This window comes from Rhinichthys klamathensis, unplaced genomic scaffold (assembly GCF_029890125.1).
Source record: "Rhinichthys klamathensis goyatoka isolate OS25496 unplaced genomic scaffold, OSU_Roscu_1.1 h1tg000776l_1, whole genome shotgun sequence".
Classification (NCBI taxonomy): domain Eukaryota; kingdom Metazoa; phylum Chordata; class Actinopteri; order Cypriniformes; family Leuciscidae; genus Rhinichthys; species Rhinichthys klamathensis.
In genome coordinates this window covers 121,825-134,802 of record NW_026607175.1, presented here as the reverse complement: position 1 = coordinate 134,802, position 12,978 = coordinate 121,825, and the positions used below count along the sequence as shown (strand labels likewise).

Below are 12,978 nucleotides of genomic sequence, written 5' to 3'. Positions count from 1 at the left end.
TGTAGAATGTTAAATTAGTAACCGAATCGTTTCACAGTAAAAAGTGACTGACCTGCTGTGTTTATCTGCAGCTTGCAGTTGTGATGTGGTTTCTGACATGTGTGGGGGCCGTCTTCAATGGTATCACAATTTTAATTCTAGGTAAGCCTGTCTTCATAAATAAATAATAACAGTCAAAAGAATGATCAAATATAAGTATATTGGTGGTTAAAGTAAATTCACATAACATACAGTACAGAAGGCACTGTGCTAATACGATGATGAATTCCTTTATTATGATGCAGTACTTTAAGAAAAAGGTACAAAATGTATGCATAAAATATAATGTTGATTTTTTTATCCCCCACTGAAATAACCCACCCTTCATAACAAAACAGTGACTGTAAAATGTTCTTCTATTTCTTGGCAGCTGATATCATCTTGTTCTGCACACCGCTACTGTATGAGAGGAACAAAGTAAGAATGTGTTTCACATTAATAAACGTCTATGCTCTTGCTGTAACTGGTTTTAGTGTTCTTCATTTTATTTTCTAAGCTTTTTTAATTTGTTATAGACCCAGATTGATGGTTATTTGGTACGTGTGCAATCTCGGCTTGAAGAGAAACTGGCAAAGTATGTATGATTGATTTTTATTCCTCTTATAAAGCATCTTATTTTACAACAGTTTAAAATAAAATAAAGGTCTAAGCACACGCACAGTATGTAACTGAATACAAGCACTAGACAAGGTGTAAAATATGTAATTATCAAGTAAAACAAAACATGGGTGAACACAACACCAGATACAGGCCCATTTCTAACATTGCGTTAGCTGACGCTGCAGGAACTCTTCTCCTTCTGCACAAATTCTGAAACCATATAGGATAACGCCAGTAAAACTACTGGCCAATTGTCGCAAAGTATGCAAATACTGACGAGCCTTCGGGCCGTATAAAATGAGGAGGAACGACAATACATCAGAATCTGAAACTGAACGCTGAACAGCTGATCGAGCGGCAAGCACGGCGGCAATGTCACGTTCCTCTATCTGTCTAGGGGTCGGGAGGGGAGGTAACAAAGGAAAAGGCGTAAAATTAAATAAAAGGAGGAAGGCGAGAACACACTTCAATCCTCTGTCCCAGAGTGAAGATGACACCAGATGATATATCAAAGAAAGGATTTTATTTACAAAAAAGACCAATGTGTAGTCTCCTCGACCCCCTGAGAAATCTGACCACCAGCGCATGCTTTCTGAGCCATTGAACGTTAACCGGGAAAAAACGAGGCAATAGCGGGCACAAAGACTTTTAGCGTGGACTGGAGGCTCCCGTTAATCCAACCTGTGCTGCAGGAAACGTAAAACATCCGACACGGGACAGCTCGCCGGGTCGATATCATTATCAGGGCACCATTTCACAAACACTCCCCGTTTCAGAGCATAAAGGTGCCTCATGTAAGGTGCACGATACTCTGTGAGTGTGTCCAGCACACGGGAAGGTAGGGCGCCTCATTAGCCCCTCTGAGACCCTTGAAGCAGCCACGCATGCTCCACAACTCAGGGATGTTTGATGTCAGATTGCACTTCTGAGTTCCATTCCTGTTTTGTTTCTTGTTTTTGGACTGTCTTTTTATGGATAATGACCCTTTGCCTGGCTGGTTTATGATTATGGATTACCCCATTAAACTGCACATGGATCTTACCTTTTTTGTGTGCATCTCGTGACAGAAGGACTCCATCCAGATGTATAGATCCAGCAGTACAGGTTTTCGTATCCTTCCCCCAACCACTGAGAAGGAGAGGAGGGGACGATTCTGTAATTTAGCGACCCTACGTCAGCAGGGCCAGACGGTGGGTTGTCTGTCTCAGGCATTTTGGACTCTCTTGAGAGGCATGGGTTATAATGATGCAGCACTGAAGGATCTTTTTAATAACTGCCTTGATGACGCATTGCCTCGGTGGGAGATGAAGGGGCTTGAAATCCTGGACTTTTGGGGTTTCACTACATATCTACATCATCTTAGCCAATGGGCAACACCAGCTACGCCCGTCTCTCCAGGCAAAATGGCCACCATGCCCTTGCAAGAGACTGTAGCACCCCCAGAGGCGGCCGAAGATGCTGCAGCACCCCCAGAGGCGGTAATCTTGATGCCACCGCCTCACCATCATAAACGGAGGAAGAGGAGGAAGCAGGGATGGTGGACGTCCCCGAGCAGCCCACTATCGTTCCGGAGGCCGTCCCCGAGCAGCCCGCTGTTGTCCCGGAGGCTGGTGGTCCAGGAGGACCAGACTTCGGCGGTTCCAAATCCGGTGGTCCAGGAGGACCCAACTTCGGGGGTCTCAAGTCCGGTGGTCCGGGTGGACCCGACTTTGAGGGTCTCAAGTCCGGTGGTCCGGGAGGACCCGACTTCGGGGGTCTCAAGTCCGGTGGTCCGGGAGGACCCGACTTCGGGGGTCTCAAGTCCGGTGGTCCGGGTGGACCCGACTTCGGGGTCTCAAGTCCGGTGGTCCGGGAGGACCCGACTTCGGGGGTCTCAAGTCCGGTGGTCTGGGAGGACCCGACTTCGGGGGTCTCAAGTCCGGTGGTCCGGGAGGACCCGACATTGGTTGTCCCAGAGCTGTCCACTCTCCCTGTTGCACCGCCAGTGGTGGCCAAAGAGACTACAGCACCACCGCCTGAGGAGGAGGAAGGCGTCTTCGATCCCACAGGGCCTGGAGGCCATCCCCAAGCGCCTCGCCCTTCTGGCGCCGCTCCAGCGCCTCGCCCTGCCGGCACCGCCCAAGCGCCTCGCCCTTCCGGCGCCGCCCCAGCGCCTCGCCCTGCCGGCACCGCCCCAGTGTCTCGGCCATCCATACAACCTAGCAAGCCAGTGCTTCTTCGCGTCAGTTCTGCCGATCCAGAGACTGTTCACGTCATGTCTAACTAATAAGATGATCTTGAATCCAATTCTGAATGATACAGGCAGCCAGTGTTGGAGTAATGTGATTCCTCATTCATGCACCTGCATTCTGAACTCTTTGTAAGTGTTTAATAGAGCTCTTTGGTAACCCAGGAAAAATGCTATTGCATTAGTCAAGTCTAGACATAGCAAATGCATGAACAAGTTTGCCATTGTCAGATGGCAGAGAATGTCCCATACTTTGGAGGTTATAATATGCTGTTTTAGTAACAATGCTAATGATAAAATAAATAAATAACTGAGGTCAATGTCAAACATAAATCCTAAGTTCTTGGCCTGATTACTGGCTTTTAGTGATAAAGAGTCAAAATGTGGATCAATAGATGTTCTCTGTCTGTCATTACCAGAGGAGATCAGATGTGCTGGAACCGCTTCCAGAGGAGATCAGATGTGCTGGAACCGCTTCCAGAGGAGATCAGATGTGCTGGAACAGCTTCCAGGGAAGATCAGATGTGCTGGAACCGCTTACGGAGGAGATCAGATGTGCTGGAACAGCTTCCAGAGGAGATGATGTGCTGGAACAGCTTCCAGAGGAGATGATGTGCTGGAACAGCTTCCAGAGGAGATCAGATGTGCTGGAACAGCTTCCAGAGGAGATCAGATGTGCTGGAACAGCTTCCAGAGAAGATTAGATGTGCTGGAACAGCTTCCAGGGGAGATCAGATGTGCTGGAACAGCTTCCGGAGGAGATCTGATGTGCTGGAACAGCTTCCAGAGAAGATTAGATGTGCTGGAACAGCTTCCAGGGGAGATCAGATGTGCTGGAACCGCTTCCAGAGGAGATCAGATGTGCTGGAACAGCTTCCAGAGGAGATCTGATGTGCTGGAACAGCTTCCAGAGGAGATCAGATGTGCTGGAACCGCTTCCAGAGGAGATCAGATGTGCTGGAACAGCTTCCAGAGGAGATCTGATGTGCTGGACCAGCTTCCAGAGGAGATCAGATGTGCTGGAACAGCTTCCAGAGAAGATTAGATGTGCTGGAACAGCTTCCAGGGGAGATCAGATGTGCTGGAACCGCTTCCAGAGGAGATCAGATGTGCTGGAACAGCTTCCAGAGGAGATCTGATGTGCTGGAACAGCTTCCGGAGGAGATCAGATGTGCTGGAACCGCTTACGGAGAAGATCAGACGTGCTGGAACAGCTTCCAGGGGAGATCTGATGTGCTGGAACAGCTTCCAGAGGAGATCAGATGTGCTGGAACAGCCTCTAGAGGAGATCAGATGTGCTGGAACAGCTTCCAGAGGAGATCAGATGTGCTGGAACAGCTTCCGGAGGAGATCAGATGTGCTGGAACAGCTTCCAGAGGAGATCAGATGTGCTGGAACAGCTTCCAGAGGAGATCAGATGTGCTGGAACAGCTTCCGGAGGAGATCAGATGTGCTGGAACAGCTTCCAGAGGAGATCTGATGTGCTGGAACAGCTTCCAGAGGAGATCAGATGTGCTGGAACAGCTTCCGGAGGAGATCAGATGTGCTGGAACAGCTTCCAGAGGAGATCTGATGTGCTGGAACAGCTTCCAGAGGAGATTAGATGTGCTGGAACAGCTTCCAGAGGAGATCAGATGTGCTGGAACAGCTTCCGGAGGAGATCAGATGTGCTGGAACAGCTTCCAGAGGAGATCAGATGTGCTGGAACAGCTTCCAGAGGAGATCAGATGTGCTGGAACAGCTTCCGGAGGAGATCAGATGTGCTGGAACAGCTTCCAGAGGAGATCAGATGTGCTGGAACAGCTTCCAGAGGAGATCAGATGTGCTGGAACAGCTTCCGGAGGAGATCAGATGTGCTGGAACAGCTTCCAGAGGAGATCTGATGTGCTGGAACAGCTTCCGGAGGAGATCAGATGTGCTGGAACCGCTTCCAGAGGAGATCAGATGAGCTGGAACAGCTTCCAGAGGAGATCAGATGTGCTGGAACAGCTTCCAGAGGAGATCTGATGTGCTGGAACAGCTTCCGGAGGAGATCAGATGTGCTGGAACCGCTTACGGAGAAGATCAGACGTGCTGGAACAGCTTCCAGGGGAGATCTGATGTGCTGGAACAGCTTCCAGAGGAGATCAGATGTGCTGGAACAGCCTCTAGAGGAGATCAGATGTGCTGGAACAGCTTCCAGAGGAGATCAGATGTGCTGGAACAGCTTCTGGAGGAGATCAGATGTGCTGGAACAGCTTCCAGAGGAGATCAGATGTGCTGGAACAGCTTCCAGAGGAGATCAGATGTGCTGGAACAGCTTCCGGAGGAGATCAGATGTGCTGGAACAGCTTCCCGAGGAGATCAGATGTGCTGGAACAGCTTCCAGGGGAGATCAGATGTGCTGGAACCGCTTCCAGAGGAGATCAGATGTGCTGGAACAGCTTCCGGAGGAGATCTGATGTGCTGGAACAGCTTCCGGAGGAGATCAGATGTGCTGGAACAGCTTCCAGAGGAGATCAGATGTGCTGGAACAGCTTCCAGAGGAGATCAGATGTGCTGGAACAGCTTCCAGAGGAGATCAGATGTGCTGGAACAGCTTCCAGAGGAGATCAGATGTGCTGGAACAGCCTCTAGAGGAGATCAGATGTGCTGGAACAGCTTCCAGAGGAGATCAGATGTGCTGGAACAGCTTCTGGAGGAGATCAGATGTGCTGGAACAGCTTCCAGAGGAGATCAGATGTGCTGGAACAGCTTCCGGAGGAGATCAGATGTGCTGGAACAGCTTCCGGAGGAGATCAGATGTGCTGGAACAGCTTCCAGAGGAGATCAGATGTGCTGGAACAGCTTCCAGAGGAGATCAGATGTGCTGGAACCGCTTCCAGAGGAGATCTGATGTGCTGGAACAGCTTCCAGAGGAGATCAGATGTGCTGGAACCGCTTCCAGAGGAGATCAGATGTGCTGGAACAGCTTCCAGAGGAGATCTGATGTGCTGGAACAGCTTCCAGAGGAGATCTGATGTGCTGGAACAGCTTCCAGAGGAGATCAGATGTGCTGGAACCGCTTCCAGAGGAGATCAGATGTGCTGGAACAGCTTCCAGAGGAGATCTGATGTGCTGGAACAGCTTCCAGAGGAGATCAGATGTGCTGGAACCGCTTCCAGAGGAGATCTGATGTGCTGGAACAGCTTCCAGAGGAGATCAGATGTGCTGGAACCGCTTCCAGAGGAGATCAGATGTGCTGGAACAGCTTCCGGAGGAGATCAGATGTGCTGGAACCGCTTACGGAGAAGATCAGACGTGCTGGAACAGCTTCCAGAGGAGATCAGATGTGCTGGAACAGCTTCCAGAGGAGATCAGATGTGCTGGAACCGCTTCCAGAGGAGATCTGATGTGCTGGAACAGCTTCCAGAGGAGATCAGATGTGCTGGAACAGCTTCCGGAGGAGATCAGATGTGCTGGAACCGCTTCCAGAGGAGATCAGATGTGCTGGAACAGCTTCCAGAGGAGATCTGATGTGCTGGAACCGCTTCCAGAGGAGATCAGATGTGCTGGAACAGCTTCCAGAGGAGATCAGATGTGCTGGAACCGCTTCCAGAGGAGATCTGATGTGCTGGAACAGCTTCCAGAGGAGATCAGATGTGCTGGAACCGCTTCCAGAGGAGATCAGATGTGCTGGAACAGCTTCCAGAGGAGATCTGATGTGCTGGAACAGCTTCCGGAGGAGATCAGATGTGCTGGAACCGCTTACGGAGAAGATCAGACGTGCTGGAACAGCTTCCAGAGGAGATCAGATGTGCTCCTACAGTCGCATTCAAATCCAGACTCAAAACACTTCTGTTTAGCTGTGCATTTATTGAATGAGCACTGTTCCACTGTTCGTCTGTCTGTTTGTATTGTATTTTATTTTATTTTATTTTTTATTCTAACTGTTTTAATTATTCTTATTTCTTTTGATAATTTTAATTTATTCTATGTAAAACACTTTGAATTCCCATTGTGAAATGTGCTATATAAATAAACTTGCCTTGCCTTACTCTTTCAGAAGATGTGTAATAGCGCCCCCTACTGTATAACAGTGAAAACGCCTTTCCGGGATTCTCCTGAGCTTCCCGGCATTGTCGGGCAAAAACAGAACAGACCATAAGCAGATCTCTGTGTCTTGGCCAATCACAGTGCCAGAGTAACTGTACATGGCCAATCAGAGGATTAATTGCTCACAGCCAATCAGCTGCCTTGGCACCTGATTAGAATGCATGAGGTCTAGAAAAATATTCAACGTATGTGAACACAGTGTGCTTATAGTATGTGAATGCAACATCAGATCAATTTTGAGTGTGTGTGTGTGTGTGTATTTGTGTTTATGCAGTGACAGAGATGCCCCTGGATCACTGCCAAACGTGTGTGCAGCTATTTACATCTCTTAGGAGAGGTTTTGATTACATTTGTTTGAGACATGTTTTGGAGCCTGTTTTATGAAAAGCTGCAACACAATACTAAATCCAACATAAAACACACAACCAGTTAATTAACTCTGTAGGTTACGTAGAATAAAAAAAAATATTATATGACACCAAATTTTGTAGCTTCATCTCCATCTGGAGAACATTCCAGTCTGAGGTGGTGGCATATTTGAAGGAAGTTTTAGTTAGTAGTTAGAACTAACAAGTAGTTTAATTAGAAGCTTAGTTCTAACAAAGGGCCATATCATACACCTGGCACAATGTGGTTTTTGCTAGTTTCACCCCAAGGCAGTTTTCATTTTCATGTCCTGCACCACGTTATTTAAATAGCAAATGCATTAGCGCTTCCTCTGTGGCGCATGGGCTGCTGGTCTGAGAACGAGTGTGTGTTGCCGCATTGTTGGCGCATTGCTATTTTAAGGAACTGAAATAGACTGAGCCATTGACCAACTGAAACCTGGTCTAAAGTCAATGGCGCAGTATTTTATTTTGTTATTTAAAGGGTGCATTAGTAATGTGCACCTATAGGCGGGTTCATAATGCGCTACATTACACAGGGACGCGCAGCAGCACACAAACTGACCCGTTTCCTCGCTAGAGAAGCGTTCAGTCTTTCCGCTTGCTAATTCCTCCATGTAAACAGCGAATCCGCCATGCGAGCGCAACTGGCTTTTAAAGCGAATGGGAGACGAGACTCTGATTGGTTTATTTCACGTTATGATCAAAACACACCCATTACTCATTAAGAGAATAGAGTCAACACACACCTATTACTCATTAAGAGAATAGAGACAACCCTTTTAGACCATGCGCCGAGAGTTATATACAATTTTCCTGTTGTTATAACATAAGTGCACTTGCGCCGTGCGCTTTAGACCATGGCCTTAGATCGGTAAAATAGGGCCCATAGATTGTAACTTGATTGAGAGCATAATGAGTCATTGCTAGGCAAATCCGTTGAATAAAACAAAAAAGATAAAAGGGAAGTTAACCCAAAATGGCTTTATCAATAAATAAAATGTCCTGTAGCTCAAACAGTAGAGCGTGGCGCTTGCAACGCCAAAGTCCCGGGTTCGATTTCCCAGGGAAAGCTAGTCTGGGTGATTTTATTCACGCTAGGCAGTCTGGATTCCATGGACTCAAATAATTAACAGTTAAATTGCAGATCGTTTAAAACGCTAATCAAGGCTGTTTCTGTGCTGTTGTTTGCCGGAAGCCAGAATGAAATGTCTAATTAAGATTATTGGCATTGAGATAGTTATTAAGCTGTATGGATACAATTTTTTTTTTTTTTTTTTTACCAAGAAATTAGATTAGAGATTGGTCTGTAGTTTCTGAGCACAGAAGAATCGATGTTACTTTTCTTCAGCAGGGGCCTAACAATTGCAGTTGCAAAAATTTGTGGAAAGACTTGCTCTGGGGACTGATTAATGAAATTCAGGATGTCTGGTAATAAGCAGTTCATAACCCTTTTGAGAAATTTAGTGGGTAATGGGTCTATAGAGCAGCTAGAGGAATTCATATGTGATATGATCTGTGTACTGGGGCTGACAGCTGAGGAGGAGGACAGATTGCATTGCAAAGCTGGGGAGTTGGAGACTTTACAAGTTGGGCAAGTGCTGGGAATGTTTTGTCTTATGGAAGTAATTTTCTCATAATTTTTTTTGCAAACTCTGATGATATTTGAGCTGAGGGGTTAAAGTGCACTATTCAAAGTTAAATGGTTGTAATTCAAGAATGCTTTGGAATATAGACCAAGAGTTAAAGAAAAGTTTAAAGTTTAAAGAAAACACTCAGCAGATTATTGCTGAAGTGAAAGCACATCAAAAAATGAAAGTATGAAAAAGTTATGGAAGTTTAAATTTACAGTAAATCAAACATACTCTACTTAATATTTTTTCTTTTATATAAAATATATATTTTACAAAACATTTTTTACTATAAAATTACTATAAAATCATAGCCATATATCTAACCAAGTTGTGTTCCAAATTTGAAGTTGATATCACAAAAATGTAAGTTCCCATGAGATTTTGTTTAGGCGTAATACCAAAAATAGCCACCGGGTGACATACATTCCACTGAATTTAATTGTATGCATTCTGCCGTAACAAATTAATACATTTCTTTCCAAATATCACTTCTGTCACAAAAAATGGAACCTTGAGAAAAGGTTTTGATCATAAATTATGAAACATGATGACCCCCAGAGACGTCAAAAGAATCTAGAGGTGTGTTTCTATGGTAACACAACGTCCAACTTCAAGTTCGTAAGCTTTCAAATGATACCTAATTTATAATAACTACTAAAATATGTGATGTAATAAAAAAAGGTGATAAAAAAGATAATATTATATTTGAGGATAATATATATATATATGTTATACTTTTTAGAGGATAATATAATTTTATAATTTTTTATTGACAAATACTAGATTATGTTTCATTATGAACTTTTAGCATGAAAACCAAAGTTTCAATTATTAAAAGTGTGTGCGTTGACTTTTTGTGATAAAGGTCAGAACTCCTCTTATGATGACGATTTTTTTGAGGTGCAATCTTGTCATAAATTCATCTATTACTGAACAAAAAGCAGTGCTAAAATATATATTCAGGAGTCTTAGACCTTTCCAACGATATATAGTTTGTCATGATTGTAATTGTAATAGTGAAGTAAACTTGACATTAAGTAGCCTATCGATAGTGGAGAATAAGAATCTAGGGTTGTCTTTGTTGCGGTCAATTAAACTTGAAAGATAATCTTTTCTGGCAGACCTCATTGCATTATTTAACATTTTATGATTTGATGTCATGGTGAACTGTAAGCTGTATGCGCTTCCATTGCATTTCTGCTCTCCTGGAGGCTCTTCTTAATTTTACGATATGATGTACTATTTCTCCATGGGGCTTTAATTGTCCCAGAGTCTTTGTTTTTATAGGAGCAACACAGTTAATACATTCAGAGCGCCTGAGACTAAGATCCTCAACATAAGTGTTTACGGAGGGCGAGATGACATGAGCTCCATGAAGGCCACGGCAGAATCAGCTGTGAGATAGCGCTTATTGACAGTTCTCTTATCACACACAGTTTTGGTACTGAAATCTTAAAGAAGACACAATAGTGGTCAGACATGGCAGCATGAGATCACCAGATCGAGTGTGTGTCCATGTTTGTGTGTGTGTTACATGTCAAATGAGTTTAGTAACTGTGAAATTAATAGTCAGAAATTACATACATGTGGATATTAATATTACCAGTGATTTAAACACATTCAAAGTCAGTTAAAGTCCTAGAAAGCAGTTCTCCAAGATCATCAAGAAAGCCTTGTTGAGTCTACGAGGATGATAGAGAACTGATAAAACAACAGTCTAGGGATCTAAAACCTGCTGGAGATGTTTCATTTAGCACAAAATTATGATTACTGTCAAGCCATGTTTCTGTCAGGAAGATGATGTCCAGCTTATGGTTTTCGACAATTTGGCTAAATACAAAAGACGTATTTGTTAATGACCTTACCTTACATACTACATAATGCTACACAAAACAAACGTGTTTTAATAAGTGATTTAAAACATCAAGAGCAGGAGAAGATTTAATATGTAGTGGGAAACTTATTCAAGACTCAATCACATTCAGTATCAAACGTGATCTGGGAACAGTCAACTGCAAACTATATCTGAAGACCATATAAAGGTCAGGAAGTGATGCTGAGAAATGTAAACAAACATTAAAATATTGCTATTTAGGTTTAATTTGTTTGTTTCAGTTTTAGTTAGTTTTAAATTTGAGCTATTTCGAGTTAATAATTCTAGTGCTGCCACTTCCACTTATTGCCGCAACATTTCAAATTTTCGTTTAGTTTAAGTTTTTATTTTATTTCAGCCAACAAAAATGTTTGAATATTTTTAGTTTTAGGTTTAGTTAACGAAAATAACCCTGCTGCACAACTACAACTGACTCACAGCCTTAGATGAAGACAACTGCAAATTATTAAACAAGTCCAAAAACAGCATTACCATATTCACTTATTGCAAACCAGTTTGGCTTTATTTATTTCATATGGTACATGTACAAAATTTGTTGAAGTCACGTTGTAGTCGCCATTATGGTGATCAGTGTTATCTTTAGTTGGGCCATTGACTTTGGTTGAATTAATTCTCTTTCAGCAGTTGTTAAAAGTGCATTCCATCACTATTTTCAACAATATTTCATGCTCCTGGCTGTAATGACATACCTTTTACTATATGAGCACTTTTTGGAATCGGTGACTGACAGCTGGATTTTGACACATGGTACTTCCCAAATAAGTATGAAAACCTTTAAAAACTGTAACTCTCAGTTTTGAACTTTCATTATCAAGTTGTTATTAAGTGTCCTATTGAAGGAACTCTTCTCATAACCCATGTTATTGAAACTGCTTATGATTATGCTTTTATTAGGCAATTTTCTTGGTTTTAACACCCATAGTTTTAAGGGTTATAATCATATAAATCAATAAATCTGGGTTTTTTTTTACCTTATATTGTTTTTTACATTGTTCTTTACATCATTAATGTGTTGAATATAGAATTATGCAAGCAAAAACAATGCTTGTCCCCAAAACAATGCTTGCATACAGACAGCTGGCCTACTCACACTCAAACCTGCAAGACCATGCTGGTGAACCAGCTCCATTTTGCTGGTTCACCAGCTAGACCAGTACAATACCAGCATAAACCAGCCTGGACCATCCATGCTGGTTTGTGCTGGATTTTTCAGCAGGGAGGGTCCTGTGCCATCCAGTCTCCTTCCTCTCATCCACTCCAGCTCTTGCCCTGCATCCCTATACAAATCTGTAAATACTGTATATGTGGCTCTTTTACACCAATTGCAGATCCCTCGTGTTCAGGAGCTCAAACCTCTGGTGCAAACCAATGAGACAGTACACAGATCGGTACTGTTATAGACCCATCTTGTCCCTCAGGTCTAATCTACTGCACCAATCTATTATCCTTAAAAAATAAACTAAAACTTACTTACTTTCTTTTTGATGTTGATGTTGTTTTTTTTTTTTTTAGTTGTTTTTTTTTGTGTCCATACAATGTAAGTCAGTCTTGTCCAATGTTCTTCAAAATATACTCATCTCATCGACCTCTCTCTCTCTCTCTCTCTTTGTGCAGACTGCAAGACAAACTCCCTGGTCCCGTCAAATGGAGCAAAGCAGAATGATGGGTTTCTATCATCAGGAAAAACCTGAGCATCCATTGAATTACAGTATTCTTTATATATTAGTAGAAAGAAGCCATAGGCCTGTCTCTGCACTCCAGTCATTTCAAGTTTCTGTTTAATCATTGATGTTTGTATGTACAGACAGACTATATGAACACTGCATTCCAATATGTGCACAATAAATTGAGCTTTGATTAACAGCTTGTGTCCCCAGTATCTTACCCATTTAATCCTGCTTCTAAAAGCTTTAATGCTTACTGTACTAGGGAACACAGTTTGACCCCATCAAGAGAGACCCAACCAAATCTGTGTCATCTGTAATGACAGATCAGAACTGCTCATGTCTTATGTAGTCAGAGACTCATCAATTTATTGTTGCATATATGAGTCAGAGTTACTTTTTTTCTTTGTTGTGAGGTAGAACGGTAAAAGTGGCAACTTTGGTTTCTGCATGGAGTTTT

At 43.4% G+C, this 12,978-nt stretch overlaps 1 protein-coding gene across 1 annotated transcript in view; it reads left to right on the top strand.

The window, feature by feature from the left end:
* LOC130077753 (reticulon-3-like) overlaps window positions 1–12,715 on the top strand; it is a 29,136-nt gene extending 16,421 nt beyond the window's left edge. Inside the window, exons 4-8 of the mRNA XM_056243088.1 lie at window positions 72–141; window positions 410–456; window positions 555–613; window positions 12,183–12,272; window positions 12,469–12,715. Of these exons, the coding sequence (XP_056099063.1) occupies window positions 72–141; window positions 410–456; window positions 555–613; window positions 12,183–12,272; window positions 12,469–12,517 (315 nt within the window). The 3' untranslated portion in view covers window positions 12,518–12,715. The remainder of the gene's footprint in view (window positions 1–71; window positions 142–409; window positions 457–554; window positions 614–12,182; window positions 12,273–12,468) is intronic.
* Window positions 12,716–12,978: the final 263 nt, after the last annotated feature.